The sequence below is a fragment of the Anthonomus grandis genome, chromosome 10 (assembly GCF_022605725.1).
Source record: "Anthonomus grandis grandis chromosome 10, icAntGran1.3, whole genome shotgun sequence".
Lineage (NCBI taxonomy): Eukaryota > Metazoa > Arthropoda > Insecta > Coleoptera > Curculionidae > Anthonomus > Anthonomus grandis.
The window spans coordinates 27,050,039-27,076,273 of NC_065555.1; the positions used below are offsets into that span (position 1 = coordinate 27,050,039).

The window sequence follows — 26,235 nt, forward strand, 5'->3', positions numbered from 1 at the left end:
TATAATGTCTAAATAATGATTAATAGTTTTTTGGGCAATTTAAAAAATAGCGTTTTTTTGTTGAATAATAATTAACCTGTTTTTTTTAAAAACTGCACTTAAATTGGCTAAGCTGTAGCATGTAAGCAACTGACTTAAATTTTTGAAAACGGCAAGAATGCCACAAGTTATTCAGGATAAGCTGGATGTATATGATGTACTTGTAAAACTTTAAAGTTACTTATACCAATAAACACTTTTTTGTTTCCTATTTTATTTGTAAATGGTGTGCATAGTTTTGCAATTTTATAAGCGTGATAAAAGTTTACCAGTCTTAACACCATATACTTACCTGCATTATAGGTAGTAACCGTATTTTCTAGACCCGATGATGAAGAGGTCTCTATGCACAGTCCTTGATCTGTAGTGTTCACAGTCGTGGCTGATAAGCATCTATTAGTGGTAGTGCTTAATTGTACCAATTCTAAAATTTAATAAAAATAAAAATGCATCTAAAATGCATAAAAGTTTTACAATAGGTTTTTATAATTTATTAGGAATAGAGCAAACACTAAAAAAATGTCATCATAAAACATTTATATTTTATTATCTATATTTTATCCAAAATAATTACATTCAAATTGATTATAATAATTAAAATTTAATTTTTTAGCGACAATCGCGCCAAACAACGCTAGTGTGTGCCTAACCTTACCTCCACAAAAACGTTTGTTATAACCTCACATTTCGACGAATTCATTTACGTTATCTATTACTATTTCTTAGATTAATTTAAAAAAGTAGTCTTACCTTCTTGTTTGTCTTGCTTTTAAAGAAGTGACAAAATTCGTTTTCCTTTTGATTCCATTTTTTTAAAGCTCTTTTCAAAACTATTGTAACTAAGAATAATAAACACAGTTAATAATAAACATAGCACTCACTAATTTGCCGCCTTGAAAGCCTAAAATCATACTGGCACGTGGCACGCGTTTAACATTATGTGTAATCCCCACCTACTATTTTATAGCTCTACTTAGAGGCATATGACACCAAGTGATTATGGTGTTCTATGCCGCTAAATGAGTTACCAAGGATGGTACTAGAGATTCGAGGCATACAGATATTATTACTTTGGTGTCTTAAGCCTCTGATTAAAAATGCACATAGTGTTAAAACCTTATGATGTTTCTCGGCTATTTTAATTATTTGGACTTGGTGTTGTATACCCCACAAAAGATTTTAGTTTTCTAAATAAAACTACATAACATACTCATTTTTGGTAAAAATTGGACATAGTGTTCTTTGCCTCCCAGGTACAGAGTTAAGTATTAAAGCATAAAAAATTTGAACTAGGAAGACGATACACACAACAAACAAGGATTTTGGTCTTGAACACAGTTTGTAATCACAGCAGCAGCACACTTAAAAAGATTTAGTAATAAAAGCTTATTATTATCAAGATGCTTGTAAGTTCAAAAAATCCGTCCTAACGAAAATTGTAACATCACCAGCATAAGGGTCTCTGCAAAAATATGTAAAATATGCTATATATAAAAACATGCTGATCCAACAAGAATAACAGAACCTATAGATGAGAGGTTTATTTGCATTTAAGCGAAACCTCAATATTACTGCCAACTAAAAAGTGAGCCTCCAAATTTTTATCGCGTTAGTGTCACTGTTTAAATAATAAGGAATAGGTTACATGAAAACAATCTTTAGGCCAGATGTCCATTAGAGCTCCGGTACTACTCTGGGAAAATCGTGCAAGGGATTAGAATAAGTCTACAAACAGCAGATTACAAGAAATTGTCCATCTTTTCTCAAAGAGTCCGGTTACATTAAATAGTAATGAAATAAACTCTAAGTCACAAGTCTCAAATTTATCAAATTAAAGTCAGAGGATTACACGTGTTTCGCCCATACTAGGCATCATAAGATCCACTTGTTTATTCACTTATAAATAGAACGAAAAAAGAAGCAGAGAACATCATACAAGTCAAGGGTAGAAATTAGGTTAAAATTGGTAAAATCGGATGGAGACTAATTACTATATATTAAAATTATATAAACAGTTTATTCTGTTTCTTTTTTCATTCTTGTTATTAGTGAATACACAAGTGGATCTGATGCCTAGTATGGGCGAAACACGTGTAATCCTATGACTTTAATTTCATAAATTTGAGACCTGTGACTTAGAGTTTATTTCATTACTATTTACTACAAACATCATTATTTCATCAATTTGATGAAAATTTTGCAATTAAGCACGTAAATGCACGTTCGCATGTTGCAAGAACTGCTTGAAACTTTTTGGAGCAGCACCATATTCGACACCTGACTTAAATCGTACCGATCACTTTTGGAATATAAGGCGTGCTCTAAATCAAGGAACAGTGTTTCATACAAGGAAAGAGTTCCTGAATTGTAAGTAAGAGCAATGGCTCAAATTGATTACAACGATACTGACAATTAGGAGCATGCCAAAGAGACAAAACATTAATAAATGTGTGGGTATTTTATTTTATTACCTTTACTAAACACAAAATCTTGATTTTTTTAGCTTTTCTGACATCTTCAATATATTATTATGAAAATGTAAATACGTTAATTACTCTCCTAGTTTTTGTACTATTTTATTAGTATTCTGTAGTTAAAGTTGATTCGTAGGGTTTATTTAGGTTTCTACTTACGTTTGGTTTATTATTTTCATCTATAGTGTTTAGTCTTTAAGTAGTTCAGCTTGTTTGAGAGCCCCATTTTGGCCCCAATTTAGGTTATTTAGGTTATATTATTGTAAATCCCCGTAGTTTTAATTTTCTAAAATTTGTATACTTGCTTGCTTTAACTGTCAGTATTCTCCTAAAATTATTGGTCTCTTTCGGCAAAAATAATGAAGATAATTCTAAATATTTCGAAACTGTTCCATCGGGCTTTAAAAAGAACGCGCTTCGTGACATTTCATTCAGTTTTAATATTTTAGCCAGTTTTTACCTTGGAAACAATTAAACGGCAGTCAAGACGAGTTAGATTAGCGTTTTTGACGTTGAAAATAAAAGTGTGTTCCCGAATTTCGTTACAATATTATCAATTTAAAACAACAAAAAGTTCCGCCTTCGTACTTCATAATCTATTTAGAGCTTTGAATAATGAAAGAAAATTACCTAATAAACGTTAAAGAAACATAAAGGCTCATAAACCCGACGTTACGAGCTCAAAATATGTAGCTAAACATCATTACGATCATTAATAATCGCTGCATGTAACTACAAAGCTACAAAAAAACAAACTTTTACGATCTCGCTCATGATTTATTCTTCAATTTTTGCAGTAATTATAAACATTAATGTGCTATAATTAAATGTGATGGTTTTAAAATTAGCCTCCTAGTAATTTGGTTCAATATTATATGCATTTATTGTAGTCATACCTATAAAACCATTTATTTTAAGCAAAATATATGTTTTTATTAATGCAAAAATTAGGCCACCTTATGCTTCTCGGCCTAGATGTTTTGACATCCAAACCGATAAGGTAATCACCATAAAATAAGTTGAACAATTAACATTGCATTTATATTTAGTCGCATGTTTTCATTATGGTTTTGTTACCATATTACAGTTCGTATTAAGCCATTGGTTATTTCAATATTGTGTGTGTTTTGATTAGGAAAAAATATCTATATTTAACTTTTTATTTATTTTATATTTAAGTTCGTTCCTTATCAGAATTTTCTTGAAAATCATTTCAAGGAATTCAAGGAGTGCGACAAGGTTATGTACTTTTTTCGCTTTTGTTTATTTTATATGCAAGAAAAGAAAAAGAAGCTGTAGAAGAACATATCATTCCTAAGCGAGTAATTATCAATAGTTTTAAATTTGAATAACACAGCTCTACTAGCGACTTCTAAGGATGATTTACAGATACTTGGAAGGAAATGCCAATTTGTCAATAATTAGAAGCAATATACTCTTCCATCGTCCGAACATAAATTTTATTTATCCCTCGCTTATTTTTGCATTTCCTAACCCTGGTAAACACCTGCCTTTATTTCTACCTTTCCATTGTCAAGTTAATAATTCATGATTGTCATGATTTTGCCTTAATTAAGCACCATTACTTACTGTTAAATGCATTTAATTAAATACCTATTCATGATTAATTTCTACGAAGCTATTACAGAGTTAAAGAATTAGCGCAATAACTAATAGATATAATAAGGGATTTTTTTCCTTAAAAGTAATTGATGTTATTAATTTTTCTAAAAATCCATTGATTTATCAGTAAACCGATTTAATTAAACTAGTACTTGTAATGGGATATTTAATTTGTAATATTACCTTATTAAGATCAAGGCCGTGAAATCGAAACATCTGTCAAGGGGACAAGAAAGTATAAAAAATTCTTAATCGTTCAAGAGGAAGGAAAAAATAATCTTTATATAAGATACATCAATGGTTTCCCCAGAATTGTAGCAAAAAACTAGATTCGCTTTTATTTTCACATGCTAGTGATGTCACATCAGATCTGTAATTTTCAAGCAAGTTCTGGATCAGTTTACACTTTTAATATCGATTTTAAGTGGGCGATTTTAACGTGTCTGATTTCTCTATTAACTCACCTACAGGTATTCATGTTAGTCAAAAGTCTATTGTTGTGAATAATTTTGCTAGCACTTTTAATCTTGTTCAGTGTAATCACATCTTAAACTATAATAACGGACTATTGGATCTTCTTTTTTTGTCTTGGAGTTTTTGCATCACCCTGCACTGGAAATTGATTTTACTGTCTCATGTCAACGTGTCCATAATCACTCTTTTAACTTTAGAAAGGCCAACTTCCATCTCCTTTATGACTCGATCCTTGAAGCTGACTAAATAGCTTACTCGGAGGAAATTTCTCCTAAAGGTTTCATGTCAGCACAGTTTAATTTTCTGCTTAATGAGGATAAGATGCAGTTTTATTTTTTTTCAGGACATTCACTTATTTTATGCAATTTGGTCTGAAAATATTCAGCAACGATACGAAAAGTCTTCGGTTGACAACGCAAAGTTGTGGGAGTTCTTGCAAGACTTGAATAAAGAGATGCAGATTATCATATCGTCCCCTTAATACTACAACTAGGTAATTCAAAAATTGTAATTTTTCAGGGGAGCAGTTTAAAGTTTTTAAAAATTAAAAATGTTGTATAATAGCGAATTGAATTTTTTTTTAATTATACCGCATGGACATTGAATAAATATATACAGATTGTTTCCTAACTACGGTACGAAACTATACAGGGTGAATCGTTAGGTCCTTTTTTGAAAAAAAGTTCCTATGAACGTATGTCGGGAGTTGCTTTGTTTCTGAGATACAGGGCGATGAAGGTTCAAAAAAATAACGGTATTTTAAAAATACTATAACTATCCTTAAACCGATTTGGTTAAAATTTGGTGCAGTTATTTGAAGTTATAAGACGCTTATTTAGCTGTAACTAGATTGAAATTATTAGGTCCAGTGGCGTGTCAGTGGGCACCACATGCTTATTGTTGAGAAAAAAATAAGGCCAATAGTTAATTGTTTTGCAGCTTTTTATTTATTTTTGTATTTAAGCAACTAAAAATACAACTTTTTTGTATCTTATCTTATTATCTTCATATCTGGCTTTGTTTTTGAGAAAAAAAATTTAAAGTATCTTTAACTCATTCTAAAAATTATCCATGGACGACAACATGAAATAAAAACCAATTAATTCGATAAACAATTTCGACCTTAAAGTACATGAGCAAAATGTCCACCCTCCAATGCACGACTTTTTGGTCTCTTGTGTCTTGTTTACTATGATAATAAACATTCAACTTCTACGATTTTTATTATCAGATTTTTGAAATACAACAAAATATCAAATACATTGCTTCTTATGACAAATAATTGGCAAGTCCATTCAAGTACCTCCTTTGTACCTACCTGCTTTGGAGACCAGTGATAGAATTGCTATAAGTAAAATTCAGCTGTCAATTAGCAGTGATTCATTACTCCATCATGAATAATTTTACTAACCATCAAATGACCGACATTCACTTTATTTATGGATTAGCAAATGGAAATGCGGAAGAAGCACGAAGAATTTACCAGGACAGATATCCTAACAGAGTAATTCCATGTGCAAAAACATTTAGAAAACTACATGCAAGATTATGTGAAACTGGGAGTTTTAATAAAAATATGGGTGGTGGAGGACCAGAAACTATAACAACGCCTGAACTGGAAGAAGCTATACTTGATGCGATGGAAGAAGATCCTTCCGATAATATCAGGAAGATTGCACTGCAGCTTGAAGTCAGTTCAAAAACCGTTTGGAAAGTTCTAAAAAGAAACCTCCTGCATCCATATCACATACAGCGTGTACAAGCTCTACTGCCTCGGGATTTTCATCCAAGATTAATGTTTTGCAAGTGGTTGATTCATACGATGGCACGCAATAATAATTTCCTACCAAATATTTTATTTACGGACGAGGCAAATTTTTCAAGAGATGCTATTATGAACTTCCACAATGATCTTTTTTGGGCCGACGAAAATCCCCACGTTATTAGAGAAACTCATTTTCAGCAACAATTTTCGCTGAACGTTTGGATAGGAATTATTGGTGACTACCTATTTGGCCCATTTTTTTTACCGGCAAGATTAACAGGTGAATCCTACACGGATTTCTTGCAACACCATTTACCCACTTTATTAGAAGAAGTACCCCTACAAGTAAGAGTCAACATGTAGTTTATGCACGACGGGGCTCCAGCTCATTTCAGTGTCCTTGCTCGTCAGCATCTCGACGTCATCTACTCTAATTGCTGGATTGGATGTGCAGGACCTCAAAATTGGCCGGCTCGCAGTCCTGATATGAATCCCCTGGATTACTATTTATGGGGCCATCTGAAGGCTCTTGTTTATAAAACTCCTGTTCTAGATGTGAATGACTTGAGGAATCGGATAATTGTCAATTGCAATATCATAAGGGATACTCCAGATATTTTTGAGCGTGTCAGACACTCAATGACAAATCGTTTGCAAAACATCTTGTCGGACTTGCATTGTCTTATTTATTTAATGTAACACGACGTTTCGGTTGGTAAGTATCTCCATCCGTTATCAAGTGTAAACTGAAACGTCGTGTTACATTAAATAAATAAGACAATGCAAGTCCGACAAGATGTTTTCACTGTACCATTGTCTACCACCTTCAAAAACAAATCGTTTGCAGTCGTGTATTTTATCAGAAGGTGGGCATTTTGCTCATTTACTTTAATCGATAGGTCGAAATTGTTTATCGAATTAATTGGTTTTTATTTCATGTTGTCGTCTATAGATAATTTTTAGAATGAGTTAAAGATACTTAAAAATTTTTTTTTTCGAAAACAAAGCCAGATTTGAAGATAATATAAGATACGAAAAAGTTGTATTTTTAGTTGCTTAAATACAAAAATAAATAAAAAGCTGCAAAACAATTATTGGCCTTGTTTTTTTCTCAACAATAAGCATGTGGTGCCCTGACACGCCACTGGACCTTATAATTTTAATCTAGTTACAGCTAAATAAGCGTCTTATAACTTCAAATAACTGCACCAAATTTCAACCAAATCGGTTTAAGGATAGTTATAGTGTTTTTAAAATATCGTTATTTTTTTGAACCTTCATCGTTCTGTATCTCAGAAACAAACCAACTCCCGACATACGTTCATAGGAACTTTTTTTCATAAAACGACCTAACGATTCACCCTGTATAGTTTCGTACCGTAGTTAGGAAACACCCTGTATACTTAATATCTTTAGAGATTGTCAGCTTTTTTTCAGTTCTTTTGGTATTAAAAAATGAGATATCTTGTTTTAACAATAAAAAATCAAAAAGAAAAGAGCAAATATCTAGTTGTTGACTGAGCAGTAAGAACAAGTTTTAATATCAAAAATACTTACATTTCTGTCAAATGTAAAAAAAACTCAAATACATAACTCATGATTACTTAAATACTATACTTCGTCACTCACTGTCACTTAAATCTGATTCAGGTACAACTTCTTCTGTTTGCTTAAATGGAAGGTTTTCAAAAAAAGGTTTATTTTCGATGGGAATTGCGGGAGGTTTGGTGTTAAATAATGACAAAAGATCAATGTATTTTTCCTTACTTATAGGTATTCTGCTTTTATACAAAGACTTGGGCATTTTTCTATTAATTTGAGATGGTTTTGTTTTCCTTTTGCAGTTTAAACTCCTAAATTCATCATCGAATTTTTCTTTGAATTTTAATATAAAAGGTTCTGATTAAGAAAAGCGCATACAACACATTTTCTGCCAGGCAACTTGCTTTCCACTTTCGTCCTTGGTTCTGAAAATTAAAACTTTATCTGCATGATTTTTCCAATCAAATATTTGTTCGTGTGTAACATCATGAACGATGTAAGGTTTATCACCCTTTCTTCGGGAACATCTAGCTATTGTTTTCCAGTCTTGTGGTAAATAAGTTTTGCCTACTCTTTTAAATTCTGTTGAAATGGCAGAGTGCATGGAATCGCATTCCATTTCACTATGTCCCGACACTAAGAAGTTGAGTTCAATCGTTTCTAAATGTGCAATATGTTGAACGGCTGTTAAGCACATGCCAGATAGAAATTTGTTTAAATTTTGTCCACCACATCTGTCACTAAAATACTGAACCTGATTTGTAGTTTCTGGCAAAGATTCAAAATATTTATATAAACAGGTCGCAATCTCACAGCTACCTCGTTTGCCTTCAACTTCTGTCCACATAAAGCAATCACCTTGTTTGGAGACAGTATTATAAATGGTAAAGTTAAATACTTTAAATCTTTGCTTATAAAATAAAGCATTATTAGTTAGATCATTTGGCACCAGAAGCACTTGTTGCAAATCAAAATTGCAACTTATGAGTTTTCCGTTTGAATTTTCCGCCAACTGTCTGCTTAATCGCTTTTCATCGCGCGCTCTATCCTTTGCTGCTATATGAGCCAAATACTCAATTTGCATAGATGGTCTATCACAGGAAGGTTGGAGAATTGTAGGCCATACAAATCCGACACTGATCTTTGTGAGGTCGATAAAAACCAAGGTTATACTCCTCTGAGAACACCTTTCTATAAATGGCAGAGCTAGCTGGTGCTTGTTTTGGTGCTGTTGCTTGCTTTTTTCATTGAATTCTTTTTTATAAAGAGAGTACATAATTGTTATGTTTAAGTCAGAGGCCAAATATTTACGTTGCGTTTTTGAATGACAATCGTGTGAGCCGACTACTGGAAATTTCTCAATATGACTTTTAACACTATTCATTATTTCAGGAGTCGTGACCTTTTGTTTTAAATCTCCCTTGCTTGTCTTCCAAACTTGTGTTTTGTTCAGTTCTCGCTTTCATCGCAATATCCACAACTCCCTTTCTAATTCCTAGGGTATTGATAAACATCATTTTGCAAACCTGAATCCGGTTAGAATTTTTTGGCAAAAAGAAAAAATGGTGTTTTGTCGTCTGGACTGTTCTTTGGTAAGCCATTTTTTTTTCTGTATGACCGTGAATTAAAGTCCCGCTTTCTTTCGTATGATTCTAAGTGATAATATCTCCGAAAAATCGACAATCGTTCATCATAAGAAAAAACTTCACTGCATTGTCTTTTGCAGGTAGCTAAACACGGATCTTTCATTGCTACCCCCGGAACGTGTTTGTCTCTTGATGATATGTATGCCTCGCCACGTTGTTTTTTTAATTTTGCAACATTCCTGTTCAAATTTTATTCATTTCTTTTCCTTTTTCTCGACTTATCTGTCCTAACAGGCAACTCTTCCATATCGTGTAATTCAATATTGTTTCTTTGTAATGTGCCAACTTGGGAATCCAAATCACTGCTAGAAGAATTTTCAGACTCTGGATTATATTCCGAGTGTTCAGGAGAATATGGCTCAAAGTCTGAATTTAAGTCATATAAATGCTGTTTTGAAATGCCCGGAACCGGCTCAATATTTTCAATTGTAAAAATTAGAAATTAATAACACTAGAAAAATTAGATTTTAAAAACTTTTCTCACGGTTTAAACTTTCATTTCCAACAGTAAATTTTTGAAATGCCACAGTAGTATCATCACATGAAGTAAAAAAGGAACTTTCTAAATAATAAAAGGTATTTATCAGTCTATTTACAAGGCTCTTGCCCAATAATAATACAAAAATATTTTATAAAATAAACTTAAATAACAATGACTTGTAGGTTGTTCCGCTTTATTCTTTCCTTCCATCGTATATTTTATGCGAGTATTTATCTCATTATCAGGTGACGACATGTCATCATCATCATTGACTGTCTCTATATCTGAAACTAAAAATAATTTTAAAAATACTCCTATAACAATTATTAAGATTAGGATAGATTTCGCAATAATACCAGAGGACATTATTTTTAATTTAAATTTGAGAAAATTATTAATTGATAAACACCTAACCTATAAATAAGCAGTCTTATTGTTTCCACAATATTTTCTTTATTAATTGCATTTAAATTCACTCACCTTTATTCTCCGCCAACTGGCTACGTGCTTAAGTTAATATGTATTTGGCTCTTGTAAACATTTTTGCTTTTTTTCGCCTTTTTTTCACAAAAAATATTACAAAAACTGGAGGAACATACTTAATAATGTCACACTCGACATTTACTGCAAACATAGGTATCTTGAAAAATATCTGTAAGGGGTAGCGAATAAGTCAAGTTAGCCGGGCGCACAACTAGGTAACTTAAATTAAACACTTGTTGCCCTACAAATTTTTGTAATCGCAGGTGCACAATTAGATAATTCAAGGTAGCTACTTTAAGCAGCAGGTTTTTTTTAACTGTGAACATAACTAGTTTTTGTCACTGGATTCCCGTAAATTGGATTGGAGTTGAACTTACCTAGTTGTAGCATTAAAAAAGGCGTAAAAGGTTATAAAGGAAAAAGTAGATAACTCAAAATCGTGAAATTTCGAGTTACCTAGTTGTAGTATTAAGGGGACAATATATAGTGCTTTCATTTCAAAACAATCCACCCTTATTAACTTTCTTCAAAAAAAAAAAACACGTCAAATTAGATATACAGGGGGACGTTTAATTATGCATTTACTGAAGTTCTGTCAATCACCTCCTCGCCTCCAGCTAACCTCACTTTAATATGTCAAATGGGAACCCCCATCGTGTGATACATCATAGTAAGAAGCGTAAAATTCTCTATTCAACGGTACCAAAAAAAAAATTAAATCGGTAAATGTGTAAGCAAATAGCGAAAATGTCTAGAAATAATGAATATTTTATTTACGCCAATGTAATACAGTAGTATAAGTTATACCACTCCACCCCATCATACCCTCTAGCATACCTCTTCCACCATATGCTTAAAAAATTGGAAAATAATTGTTAAATTATTGGAATTGTTGGAAAATATTGTCATTTGTTACTGACTTTTTAATAATACAGTGTAAAAAGTAATATTTTTATTAATTATAATATTTTTCTTGTTGCAGCTAATTATTAAACAATGGGAAATTTCCGAGAAGTTCTAGGCGTCAGCGAAATATCCTCATCAAAAGTAATTGATGCGGTTTGGAAAGCTCTTCTGGCCGAGTTTTTGGGCAACTTTTTGCTTAACTTCTTTGGATGCGGATCAGTGATAGTGATGTCTTCAACCCCGCCAGGCGCACAACCGAATTTCTTACTGGTGGCAATAACATTCGGACTGGTAGTGTTTGTCTGTGTTCAGGTATGGTAATAGTAAATAAAGCTACAACATTTTAAAGAAATTAATTATATTGATATTTACAGAAATTAATATTTTCATAGGAAATAAATATAAGCATGATTTTGTTGGACAAGGATAAATTGTTAATAAGTACCTATCATAATGTTATTAGTAGAAATCATTCTTACCCGGAAATAAACAAAACTAGAAATTAGTAACGAAGTTACATAGAATTTTATGTTTAGATACCTGAAGCTTGGAAAATTCTATAATAAATGAATGAAACCATGCTTAATGGCCACCGACCGAGGGATTGGACAGTACCAGGGTCTGAATTGCCATACAGGGTAATTCTCTTGATCCGGCATTTCCTCTAACACCTTATTATAGAGGGTGGCTCTCCTAATGAAACATTTCTATCAACACCACTTTTCTTTCCGTAATAAATGTTATTTCCGTTAGACTTAGGTTCTTTCCGTACTTGTTAAAAACATTGAACGATATTCGTGCACATGCGTCTAGGGTTCTGGCTGCGATTGGACCTTCCTTCCTAGATACCCGAATTTACAAATGGTGGGCTAGAGTTGACAGTCCATATTACCGTTTTACTAAATTCTACAAGATTCTTTTTCAAACGATGTATCTAACTTAAACACCACTAGGTCTCTACGTAGAGAGGGTATAGCCTTGCTTCTTCGTTGACACACTTCTCGATCCGCCGATTGTTTTTAATTGTTTAGTCAACTAATACAAGAGTTGACAATATATATAATATACAGATACAATCATTCAAACCTCGCCTATAGGAAATAGTCTATAAGCGTAAGCGAGAGGGGACCATATGGAGTCCGCATGAGACAGACAGAGGGCACATTACATGCCGTTTTCAAATTAATACGTTTGGCAGCACTGATATTTCTGCCGCACGGCTCCACTCGTTCATCGAAAAACGAGACAATTCTTATCCCCAGCACACTGCACCGCCAATATGAGGTTGCATTTTAAACGATTAACGTTATTTTTATTCTAGCTTCCTGCTTAATCAGCAAAGATTAAATTTAAAACCGCTCGCTATTTTCTTGTTAAAATGTGTTCTCTTTAGGAAAAAAAGCAAATTATTAAGTGGTATTATGCCGGCAGTTCTGTCGATGAAATATCTGGCAGAATTGCATTCACGTTCGAAAATCGGCCCATTCCCGTACGCAGCACAATTTTTGAAATTATCCATAGGTTTGAGACCTTTGGGTGCTTCCAAATTGCAGGAAATGCTACGCAAATGAGCAACCACCTGTTGTTAGATCGCTAGGCGAAGAAAGGGAGCTTCGAGAGGTTAATGTTTGTGCTGTTGCTGAAATTATTTCTTTCCTTGCAATAGTACAACCATTGCCAAAGAAATTTTGTTTTCAGATGAGTCCTCTTTCTCTATTTGTGGTAAACGTAATCCGTCCATTACAGTGGATTCGGTTTCGGGCTTCGGCGGGGTCCGCTGCTTCGAGTATGTTGTCACAACGTTGCCAGACCTACCGCGATATATAATTCCTATAGGCGAAGTTAGAATGATCATATCTGTATATATAAAAACGTTGTTTTGCTTAGCTTTAAGTTGCAGCGAGTACGAAAATCAATGTAATCCCAAAAGGCAAACTATTCCAATTACAGTAAAAACAATGGCAACAACAGCCCGGTATTGAAAATGACAATACGTAAAAGTTGATCCTTGAGCATGGCATACGTGACCAATGACAAAGACGGACAGATAAAAACATCACGTTAGTCAGAGAGAGAAAAACAAACTGATTCCAATAAATTGTTTAAAATTCAAAGCGAAAAGCAGCTAACGCCATCTAGGAGTTCTTATTTTTACAATGCCATTAACTAGACACTATATGTCGCGATCAGTACTATTCATACAATTTTAAATTATTACATTATAAAAGCAACCAAAAAAATAAACACGCTACAATATTATACAGCTTTGATCCGATATACGAGTTACATTTTACAATTTGGTCAAGATAGAAGTTCAGAAATCAAGATCAAGGATTTTCTTACTAGACAGAGATCTGTGAAACTGCCAGTAGGCCCTGAACCTACATTCAGCATAGACTGACAGATAAATATGTCGCGTCTCTAAAGATACTGCAGAGGTGAAATGAAACATCTGGAACGAGACAGGCAAAGCTGGGCCCTCTGTCTCGTTCCAGGTATGGAACGGGACAGATTGTTGACCACCTTATTGGCCCACATTTTCTACCACAGAGATTGAATGGGGAAACATACTTCCAGGACTTCTTGAGGCGGTACCCCTAGATATTAGAAGAGTAATGGGGTTTATGCACGATGGGGCTCCTGCCCATTTCAGTTTATTAGCACGTTGTTATTTAGACGAAACATATCCAAATCGTTGGATAGGCCGAGGCGGTCCTCAGTTTTGGCCACCTCGGTCCCCAGATATGAATCCACTAGATTTTACCATGTCATGGTAAAATCTAGAAAGGAGTCATGTAAAAACTTTGGTGTACAGGATTCCGGTACTGGATATTGATGACTTGAGATATCAAATCATTAATTCATGTGTCGTAATTCAAAATTCTCCCGGAATTTTTTATGGGATTCGTCGACAAATGCGGCGACTGGCAGAATGGCAGAGGGTGGTCATTTTCAGAATTTTTTATAATTATTTAATTTCTTTTTTTTTCATTTCGTTTAAAACAAAAATTAGAATCCCATCTAAACATTAATAATAAACACGTAATACATTTAGGTAGATGGATTTTATTTTTTTAATTGAATACGCAACCTTGGATAAAAGAAAGTCAAGAGATTAAATTTGCTTAGAAATAAATAAGAATTACAACAACAAACAAAAATTAAAAAAAGTGGTGTACCATATTTTTCATCAAAAATATTTATTTTAAACCTTACACGAACGTGACTGGTACAAATATAAAAAATGAGTGAGCCTCAGAAAATGCCTTTTGATGCATAGAAAATGGATACCAAATTTTATTAAAATATCTTCAGGGGTTTTAGAGGTATTATAAAAAAAACATATATTTTTCTTCAATCTTTACCACCCAGTATCTCAAAAGTTACGCCCTTTAGCAATTTCTGAATTAAAAAGTGGAAAATCCTCTGGTTAGGATGCGATTCCCTCAAATATTATTAGTGAGTAGCTCAAAAATGCTTTGAGCTCTTTGGCTGAGACTATCAGTATGTCTTTTGCTGTATTTTTCCACGTTGCTTTTTTTCCAGGTTGCTAAGATAGAACAATTGCTCTGCTTTTCTAAGATTGTGGAAAATTTTGTCAAACAGTAGATTTTGAATTTCGCAAAAAAAATAAAGTATTCAGCACAGTTCAATTTGGGTTTCTAAAGAACAAATCTACTAAGCTTCAAGAAATTAAATAAAGCAATTTTTAATTTCTTGGCTTTGTCTAAAAATGAATGATCAGAGGCTTTGTTCTGTGAAAATAAAGATGGAGATTAGTGGATTCCGAGGTAGACTAGGGAACTAGTTTCGGTCATATTTAAGTAATAGGGTACAGTCTCTCTCATGCAATGAAAAAATTTCTAACCAGAGGATCTGAATACTTGTACAACTCAAGATTCAGTTTCGAGGCCTATTTTATTTTTGTTGTATGTTAAAAACATTATGCATCTAAATATTTTTGGAAGGTTTACTGTTTTCAGATGACCCTACTGTTTTGTAGAATAATATAAAACGATATAAAATTGATGTGACTCTAATAAACTTAGTTTCAATATTTCCAAAACCAACATTATATCTTTTAAGTGCACAAAAGAAACATATTTCGCATTATTAGAGCTCTCTGTGCGTAAAAATTGAATAACTATACACAATCTGCATTTAAAGCACGAACTTAATAAATATACCTGGACTGCGAATGCAAATGGCAGGTGTCATTTTTATAGTTGTTGTGTCCTTTTGATGTTGGTCACCCTGAACCTTTTCAATGTTACCAACAAAAGGTATATTAAATAAAGGTAATGGAGTTGATGGCGCTGCCGTTTGACATCTGATCTGTCATGAACTTAAGTATAAAAAGTCGTGACTCGTGCAGTGTCGTGCACTTTCTTCACTCAAAAATAATGAAGTTATATTAGGAATATATTATATGGAAATCATAGTTCAAAAGTTTATATCCTTACAAGATGACTTTGCAGGAGGATATTGTCCATGCTCTGGAAAGCTTTCCTCTAAGGCCGTGTTACTCAAACTTTTTTCGTGACGGAACCCTTTTAAAAAACTAAATTTTTAACGGAACCCTAAACTCTAAACTAAAAGCAAAAGCAGTTATATGTGAATTGTTTATTAATAATCATACAAAAAAAGATAGATACAGTAAGTAGTAAGTTAGTAAGCAAATGATAACACTAAGTTCATTTAATGCGAGGCATGTAATTGTTTTTTATTCCTTATCAACTGGGTAATGTCAGGCTTGATAGAAGAAAGTTGAATTCTCATGTCTGGTTTGACATCCAGTCTATTGCGGTATTTTGTTTTTGTAGCTGTATATGCTGAAAATCCCGTTTCACACAAAGACGTTGTTGGGAACGGCAGATGAACATTCAAAGCTTCTGTGGTAAGTTGTGGATATTCATCACGAACCCTGCACCAAAAATCATTTAGTGAAATTGTTTTGAAAAATGATTCCATGCTTGTATCCGATGTCATTTCTAGAAATGATTCATAGATCTGATTTGACATATTTTCAGACTTCTGCATAGATGAAATGAAAAAGGGCTTTGAATGCATGAGTTGATTTTCAGTTTTGTATTCTGTTCTTCAGGAAAGTAAGATTCAAAAGTCCCTTGCAGATCATTGAGATATTGCACCAATTCAACAAATATTTCATTTTGAAATATTTCTGTATCAGTAAGACTATTGTGATTAAGGAACTCACTTAGCAATGAAAAGCTTTTGATTTCTCTCTTACCAAATCAAGTAATCCAAAAATCTATTTTTCTTTTAAAGGCAGTTATTTTGTTGTTAGCATTGAAAACTGTTGTCTGTTTTCCTTGTAGTGATAGGTTAAATTCGTTAAGTTTTCCAAACATGTCTGCTAAAAATTCTAGTCTAAATAACCAGCTTTTATCGGATAAACGGTATTTTCAATTAAAAGGATAAGAAAAGCTTCTAATTCTGTTCTTAGTTCAAAAAGCCTTGTCAAAGTTTTACCCCGAGACAACCATCTCACTTCAGTATGGAGCAATAGTGTTTTATGATCGCTACCATAATCTTCACATAATATTGAGAACAATCGGGATAATAGTGGACGTGACTTGACAAAATTAATTATTTTACTGACTCATCAAGAACCAATTTTAGATTTGGTGGCATTTTCTTAACCGCGAGTGATTGTCTATGCAGGATAGTGGCTGGAACTACAATTTGGCGCTTTCATTTTTATTCGTGATATTGCTCCTGCTGTTCTACCTGTCATTGCCTTGGCTCCATCGGTACAAATATCAATGCAATCATTCCAATCGAGTTGGTTTTCTTCAAAAAATATGTTAATCATGTTAAAAATTTCTTCTCCGGTTGTGTTAGTAAGCAGCGATGAGCACATAAGCAAGTCTTCTTCGAGTGAATGTCTATATGGATATCGCACAATTACTAGCAAGATGGCCAGTCTAGCAACATTAGTCAACTCATCCATTTGCAAGACGAATTTGTTATGTTTGCTGCGATATCCCCAATTCGCCGCGTAACTGTATCGTTCGAAAGCGGCACTGTAGAAAGATGCTTTACAGATTTTTCGTCGAGCATACATTTTGTTATGTCTACCACATATGGCTTTATTAGCTTTTTGGCGATAGTGTGCGCTTCTCCTGCTTGGGCAATGCGGTAACTAACCAAATACGATGCCTCCGTGGCCTTTTCATTCACAGTCTGAGTCGCACACGTCATAATTTTTTGGCATGGGTATCTTTCTTATCTACTAATCCTTAACTTATCAACATAACATTGAATCAAAAAAATTAAATAAATAAACGGTCGGAAGAATAAAGACATTTGTTTCTTGGCTTATTGTTGATTCTAGTTTGCCCACAATAACACCTACAATTTAACCCATGTTAAAAATAATTCTACGCTCCTATTATAAATGTGTTTTAATTATAACCAAAGAAACCTAGACTTAGGTAAGGGTTTTTCTTTTTTGTTGTTTTAATTTTTGTACACGTAAAGAACATTTATTTTAATAGTGTTTTTTATGTACTTGAAATTACTTTGTTTTATCTCTGTGATTACTTGAATCCATTTCAGTGTCCTGAGGATGACTTAATATAAGTCGAAACGTCGACATTTGAATAAACAGGTTTTATTTCTGACCCCACCGAACAACCCTCCGCAATATTAATTGTTTTGTTTCCCTACAATTGGCACTACTGAAATTTGTCAGAGTGACCAACATCGAAAGGACACAAACTCGCAAAATGGCGGCGACCTAGTAGTGGTCATTTATTTTTTAATAGATTAGCAATCCAGGTATATTTATTAACTTCGTGATATAAAGGCATCGTTACATGTCTACAAGAACATTTAGAAAATTACTGTTATTACTGTATAGATGACATCTTTTATATCAAATATTATTGGCTAAAAATATATCAGTATCAGTACCTCATTTTGTTTTTAAATAATTAAGTATTTTTGCCTAATAGTTTTTTTTTAATAATTTTAGGCCTTAGGCCATGTAAGTGGAGCACATCTAAACCCAGCGGTTACAGCAGGAATGTTATCAGTGGGCAATATCAAGATAATTAAAGGATTAATGTATATCATCGTGCAATGCCTTGGTGCTATTGCCGGCTCCGCCACTTTAAAGGTATTTATATGTATAATATTTTATTTATCAAACATCATTGGTACCTCTTATTTTTTTAAATTTTAATATATCTTGATTTTTTCTAGGCACTTCTTCCCGAAACGTTACATACCGGAGGCCTAGGAACCACTAAACTTAACACAGCTCTCGAAATAAACCCTCTTCAAGGATTTGGATTCGAATTTTTCCTTGGATTTATCTTGGTGTTAGTTGTTAGTGGAGTTTGTGATCCAAACAGGTAGTTTTTTAATGCATTTTTTGAAGCCAATTTTCAGATTTTTTTACTATTTTGAAATATATTGCGAGTAAAGTGATTTTATTTGTAAAACTATTTTAGACCTGAAGCAAAAGCAGCGGGACCTCTTGCAATTGGATTGGCAGTGGCTTTAGGACATATGGGAGCCATTAACTTCACCGGATCGTCAATGAACCCCGCTAGAAGTTTTGGAAGTGCCGTCATTTCTGGAATCTGGGATGATCATTATGTAAAAATTTAAATTTAGTAAATATGTTAATTTTCTTATATAAAACGCACATTTTTTATTTCAGATTTACTGGCTTGGACCAATTGTTGGTGGTATCATTGCAGCTCAGATTTATCACCACGCATTAAGAGCACCCACCCTTACTACAGTGAAAATCATCGAAAGGTACTCTACTGTTGCAGATGAAAAAGAAGTAATGATTTTAACATAGTTATTTCTGGCTAACCCGGATGGTGGTGGATACTAACATAAATAATATTAATTTATATTTTAGTTTAATTCCAAAAATTAGTTTCTTTTTGCATTCATAAATAATATCTTTTTATTCGTATACTTGTATACACGCCTGGCTAACAAAGGTCTTGGGTACGGAAATCCATGTATTAGCATAAAATAGCAAGTCTAAGTTACAACTAAAAAAAAAACGAGAATGTTTCTCTAATTCAGTCCCAGCAAAATTGGACTGTAGAAATAGTCATAATCTTATATATTTCAACTGATGATCATATAATGCATATGTGTATTTTGGCACCCAAGGAAGACATTTCACAGTAACTTAACATCAGTACCAATTTCCAGCAAAATTTCTTAAGAAAGTTTCAAATACAGACTTAGAAAAACGAATAAAAATGTTCCCCTGTGCATATTTTGGAATCCTTTCCCCAAACAAATCCTGAAGGCCGCTTTCGCCTTCAGGATTTGTTTGGGGTTTCTGGGGCATCCCAGGTAGTTTGCTGTATGCGGACCTCCGCAGTTTGCGCATGTAGCTGGCTGGTCTCTTGGTTTTGTACAGTCAGCGGTTGCGTGAGGTTAGCCACACTTCACGCATTTGAAGGCTGCTGTACACCTCGCCTGGGCGTGCCCGTGGAGTTGGCACCTGTGGCACTGAATCCTTCTGGATTTGTTTTTCTGGGCTTCCACCATGATTTTGATGCCCCTTAGCTCCGTGATTGAGAAGATAGATTTCTCCTCTCTCGGGAGCTGGACGAGGACTAGTGGCATGGTAGTCTAGTGGAATGTTAGTCTAAGGACTAGTGGAATGGTTGTGGTTGTTCCTTGGGACATGGTGGGAGTCTTCCTTGGGACCGTCTCCGGGTCCGAGGTCTTCCTTCTTTTCCTCCTGCTGACGACAGGTTGGAACCCGTCGTCTTCGTCATGGACGCCTGCTGGAGTCGCAGGGCAGGACCTAGGCTCCTGTGCTGGAGGCTCGGCCATCTCGATGGACTCAGCAGGCGTTTCCAGAGCGGCAAGGGGGGCTTCGACTGCGGTACTGGCCTGTACCGCAGTATTAGCAGACGGCAGGGCGGACTCAAGAGCCTTTATTCGGTTCTTAAGTGCTCTGGTAGTCCGGTGGAAGGCTCGGCGGAGATCGTTCATTTCTTTGTCGTGCCTCCTCTTGGCACTACGCATGAGGACAACGTAGTAGTGGGATAGCTCTTCTTGGCTTAACGGGGTGGATTGTAGGACGGCTAGGTCCGCTCTTAGTTCGGCCTCGTCTTGGAATGTTTCCTCATCTTCATCCGTGTTGCAGAATTCCGAGAATCCATCCTCGTCATCCTTCAGCAGGAAGGAAGAGTTTTCATCAAGTTATTGAGGTTGACTCGGTCGTCGGGCAGAAGGACGGCGGGGTCGGTCGTACTGGTACACTTTTTACAGCGAAACTGGTTCAGAGAACACTTCGACGTTAAGTGCAGGTGATCTGCACTCAACGGAGGACGAACTCTGTATGAAGTTCAAGTATGATCTCCCTAGATTTCGAGCTTGTATTTATACCTACAAATTATGTCAATGACCCATAGTAAAATAAAGATGAAATACGCACAATTGCTAATGTTGCACATTTTGTGCTTCGCAAATTCGGTTGTGAAATTGATTAGTAATTATTAATTGTTTAGAAATTATAGCAGTGGAGATTATTTGCTTTATACTGAGTGTTATTAATTTGGTTTGCAACGATTTTCTCACCTTGCGATAGTTTTCATCTCGATAAAAAAATTCTACGAAAATGCGAGAGTGCACAAACAAAAAGCTATCATGAGTATAAAGGGCACTAGTTAAATATCTGAAAGTCGTATAGTGCAGACTTATTAAATGGCAATAGATCTACAATACTACCACAAATAGAAGAGAGTCGAGTATTTTAATACTTCAAGGTCTACTTTGTACTTTAATAGGTCCGAGTATTTTAAAATCAACAGTAGTTCGCAACGTCGTCAGACTAATGGAAAACGGAAAAGCTTTTGGTCCGGACGAAATATTCTTAGAGACTGTAAAATTTTTAATGTGGACAGTCTGGATGTAGTTGTCAATAACATATATAGCACGGGGGTGATCCCCAATGACTGACTACAATTTACTTTTATATCGCTACCAAAATAGCAAAAAGCACATTTTTGCAAGGATTTACAACAAGGACTGTTGTCTTGTAAGTCTGATGTTAAAACTATTCCTACGCGTTTTACATACTAGGCTATATAGAAGTTTCGAAGAAGTTAACGGAGATCATCCATTCGGGATGAAAAGTTTTCCTACTACAAACGCTAACCCAGTACTGTCTAGAATCTAGATGAACGCAACGACATATTTATATGCGTTATCGACAACGAGAAAGCATTTAGTAATGTCAGGTACGATTTAGTATTGCGATATTTGGAGGACTTAGGCCTTGACTATAAAGAATATTTTATATCCTGTATTGGAACCAAACCGCCGAAGTACATATACATGTGGAAGTGAAGCAGAAGAATTACCAATTAAAAAAAGAATTAGACAAGGATGCAATTTTGTCACCAATGCTGTTCATTATATACATGCAAGGAGCATTTCAGGAAACACTTGCCACAAACACTTTAGGAATTAAAGTTAACGGAATTCCTATCAACAATATCAAATACGCTGATGATACTGAGATCTTAGTTGACAGAGCAGATGATTTACAGTTATAGTAATTGCCGCTAAATAATGGTATTAACTACATGAAACAGGTATGATAATTCAAATATCTTAGGCTGCTACTTGAATAATAAGTGAGACCCAGAGGTGAAGATTATATGCCGTATAGAATAAGCAAGAGCCGTTTTTATGCCACCGGTTTAGTCTGCTGATGTAGTATCTTTGATTAGCAGTCATATTGGTCATAGGAAGTTATCCTGGTTGCGCAACATTTGACATTGGATGAGAATTAAAGATTGTGAGTGACTTAGGAGCGCTAGTATGTAGGACGCCTTCATAATAACAATTATAGAAGAAGGAGATGTTGTAAATAATACACGGCTCTCAATAAGAACACTTTGAATTTTAATTTTTGTGAGCCAGTTTGGGATTATTTTTTGAAACTTCTGTTCCTGATAGTTCTGGAGATTGATGAAATAGCTGACCAACATTCCTGTATGCTAGAAGGATGCATCAAAAATTTCACTTGTTTGGTCAGTTGGATCCCCTAATCTGAAAAAGCGCCTTTGTCCATTCTTTATTTTCGCTTCCTGGCTTCGTCCAATTTCCACTCACGAGTGCACCTCAGTCTGTAATAGATTATTGTGCTCACCCGATTATCTATCTAATCTACTCAGGCTAACACTTTGCTACCTTAAACTAGTGCTGTGTAGGTCTTTTCTAAATCTCTTTTTTTTATTTAAAATACACTAGCATAAAAGGGCGCCAATGCTATGAAAGTGTCTGTAGATATTTTTCTTAAACTTCTGAAACTAGTAATATTCGGGAAAGTCGTGTTTAAGTGGAAGTCGATTCAGCTTACTTACACTTCTCCATGAAAAGAAGTACCAATATAGTGACGTCCTAGACGTGTGCAGATGCACTCAATATTCATAAGTCGCATCTGCCTGTCGAGTAAATTTTGCGTGTATAGCTCTTGAGTAATGACAATTCGAAAAAGCATTTATAGTGATGGTATCGACCGCGATGATGCAGTTTTGCCACCTTCCTTTTATGCTTTAAACTGTCCAAGCTTCTAGTTATCTCTGTCCAGGCGGCACCCAATATCCGTGGAATATGCCATCCATATCTCATTTGACGAAATATATTGCAATATGCCTGGAATATCCCACGAATATGCCAAATATTATTATTGCGCATTTATCTTTAGGAAAAGAATAAGAAATTGAGTGTTTATAGATTTAAAAAAAAGAAAGAATTTAATGATTTATAATTGCCAATACTACCAGGTTGTCAATTTAACAACAACTTTAAATTCAGATAATATTTGAGTTGAAAAAATGCAGTTTGGAACACGTTTGGTGAAGGGTTTGGGCAGAAAGGTTGGTGGAACTATAGAACCATCGTATATTAACTATAACCCTCTTTTCAAATTTTTAATTAAAAGTCTTTATCATTTATTTCCCAACCCACTCCAACTCTTATATTTTGAGAGATATACACTTTTTAAATTTGCACCGTGCATAAATAATTAAATATGCCTAGGATATATTATAGAAAATAAAAAGATATTCCTGGCATATATGAATATGTTAATTAGATATTCTGGGCATATGTATGCAATGTATTTGTGCTGTCTGGGTGGATCTCCTATAGAATCAAGCAGCTTCAAAGCGTGTTTGGGTGCAGAGTTCCATATTTGAAAGCAATGAAAGCAAAGAATCTGAGCCTTGTAAAGCGTTAAAATCTCTTGCGGTGCATACAGACTTTTCGTCTAAAAGAAACCTCTAAGTTTTTGAGAAAAATCCAAAATTTCTCCAAAATCATATTAAGGTCGGCATTAAGAGTTGTTACCTGGCGACGCCTATCGCACTGGGTGTCAGCTGAAGACATCTGGTTGGGCGACGTGAAGGAAGGCACCAATGTACTGTCATCAGCAGGGCTTTAAATTAGATTTGTCAAGTCTTGTCAAGAAGATCGTTGATATATAATAAGTATAAGGTAGACTCCACCGTTAGTTTAACACCTCTGCGAGGTGTGTCCATGGATGGATAGATCAGTTCTCGCGGAATCTTTCAAGCCAAGCAACCAGAATTGGTGGCAAATCATAAGAATGCAGTTTGTTTAAGAGGTTTTCATGCCAGACCCTAGCGAATGCCTTTGAAATAACCAGAGCTATTGCACATGATTCACCATATTTCTCGATAGCCTCGGTCTAAACATGCGTCACAAACAGATCGCCAGTAGACTTGTCTTTTCGAAAACCGTACTGAGGATCACGAATAATGTTGAGGGACTCCAGGTATTACAAAACTTGCTGGTTAATACGTTTCTCTGTTATCTTGATGTACGATAATTGATGAGCGCCATATTTTTTCCTTTTTAGATCTAGTGTATCCTTTCCAAATACTTTCTGCGCCACACTGCCTTACAAGCGCAGGCTATATGTACGATAGTATGTGGTTGCAAAACGACAGAAGATCAGATCTCTATTGTTTACACTAATTCTATTAAGTTGTCCCTTAATTGCCATGTGTCTCGTTGGATGGCCGATAATTGTTCTTAGTTTGTCTCATCTGAACTCTGGCGGTGGATTCGTTTCTGGAAAATTGATAAACATGTTATTTCTGTCCTACTACCGTCATTTCTGTCTAGTATGCAGGTGTTATCTGTTAACCCGAGTTCATATAGGAAGATTTATGTGGTTGTATTTTTCCAGCTGTACATATACTTATCTAGTTGTCTATAAGGCGAGTTTTTACAGGAACTGAATCTACAAATCCTGCCTTAAGTAATGAGACACTTTTGGTTGGTCCTCTACAGAGTAGAGGATCATATAAGAGTAGGGACATCCTTCAGTAATAATTTTGCTGCATTTGTAGTAAAAAATTGGTTTTGGGGCTTTTGAATTTGATGAATTGCTATCTCTGAAATATTAATTTTAGGAACTTATCTTTGTTTTCTTTTTATTTTGCTAGTTATATTAATATCATTACTGATATTTTTAATATTTGCGGATGGTCTTCCGATATTTTTCCGCTCCGACCAGGATTGTTTAGTTTGGTGTGCATCGGTCCTAGTAGAAAATAGCAGGGGTGGAGATAGCAGGAGCAGGCCGGTTTTCTCTGTAGCATTTTCATATTTATACGTTGGATTTTTTATTCTTGCGAAACCTTTTTTTTTTAAATCGTCCACTAACCTTCTCAGATGTTTTATAGTTTCCAATTTTGGATTCGGGATATTTCGATAACAACAATAAATTCAGAGGTGTTTATTAAACCACTCTTCCCGTCCAATCTCTGATCACCCAAGAGTTGTGGAAAAGACTTGCTTTTTATTAAGGAAATATTATTTGACATTGAAAGCTTGAAAATGTGAATGCTTAAAGCTAAGCTAAATATTTTTTTCTTTTAGTTTGGATTTTGATTGTTTTTTTTTTATAAATTTCAGCTAAGAAGACTGGATGGACAGAAAGATGCTGATAACTATGCTTAAGGCTACTCGCAACCCATACACTAAGCTAAAGCCGCATATTTTTCCCAGTGCATATTGTATAAGAAAGTATATAAAGATTAAATCCTAAAAGCTTTTATTTATTTATAATAAGAGAAATAAACAATAATTCTTTATTTCCTTTTTTCTTATTAGGTGATTTAATACATTCAAAAAGCTTTATTAATTTACGTTTGTCTGAGGGAAATCGTATTATTTAATATAATTGTGTGTTCAAGCTTTTATGCAGCTCGTTTATTAGTAATTATTGTTAATAGAGATTATTATTTTGCTTATATCTGTAGCCTTTTTATTAATTTAGTTACCTATTTGATTCTCATTAAATACAGTATTTATTTAACTAATTAAGTTTGCTCTAATATGTTAATTGTTAGGAATAATACGAGTATTTAAGTTTTATTAATAAAATGTAATTCTTATTTTTTGTCGTTGTTTTTTTTTACAATGGTAATTCAGAAAAATAATGAAAATGAACTGTCAAGTTTACAGGCATATTCAGGGTTATTCACAAGTCGTACAAGGCGTTTCTGTATGCTGTCCAGAAATTTTAAAATGTTCTTGAGAGCAGCGCTCCAAATGTGCGAGCAATATTCCATGTTCGGCCTAATCTGAGAGTGTCTCTCCTAGAACACTCTCAGACTGGTTTTTAAAAGTATTGTTCTTCCAGCCATCATAATTGATTATTATTGGATTGATGGACTCTATGCTTGTACTTGTTGGCTAGATAAATAACTTGACTTTTGTATATAAACAAATAACTTTATAAAT

The 26,235-nt window shown here is 34.4% G+C and overlaps 1 protein-coding gene and 1 long non-coding RNA gene across 4 annotated transcripts in view; one reads left to right on the forward strand and one right to left on the reverse strand.

Annotated features, from left to right (window-relative positions):
* LOC126741452 (aquaporin AQPAe.a) overlaps window positions 1–25,891 on the forward strand; it is an 87,040-nt gene extending 61,149 nt beyond the window's left edge. For 2 of the 3 annotated variants that reach the window (XM_050447865.1, XM_050447866.1), the window contains exons 2-7: window positions 11,510–11,745; window positions 18,434–18,577; window positions 18,664–18,815; window positions 18,915–19,062; window positions 19,127–19,255; window positions 25,405–25,891. In XM_050447865.1, the coding sequence (XP_050303822.1) occupies window positions 11,524–11,745; window positions 18,434–18,577; window positions 18,664–18,815; window positions 18,915–19,062; window positions 19,127–19,255; window positions 25,405–25,449 (840 nt within the window). In that variant the 5' untranslated portion in view covers window positions 11,510–11,523 and the 3' untranslated portion in view covers window positions 25,450–25,891. The remainder of the gene's footprint in view (window positions 1–11,509; window positions 11,746–18,433; window positions 18,578–18,663; window positions 18,816–18,914; window positions 19,063–19,126; window positions 19,256–25,404) is intronic. The other variant, XM_050447867.1, reaches the window with a different exon arrangement.
* On the reverse strand, window positions 10,136–10,998 carry LOC126741453 (uncharacterized). The gene is made up of 2 exons (XR_007662186.1): window positions 10,525–10,998; window positions 10,136–10,334 (listed from the first exon to the last, which is right to left on the reverse strand). It is a non-coding gene; the product is annotated as an uncharacterized LOC126741453 (long non-coding RNA).
* Window positions 25,892–26,235: the final 344 nt, after the last annotated feature.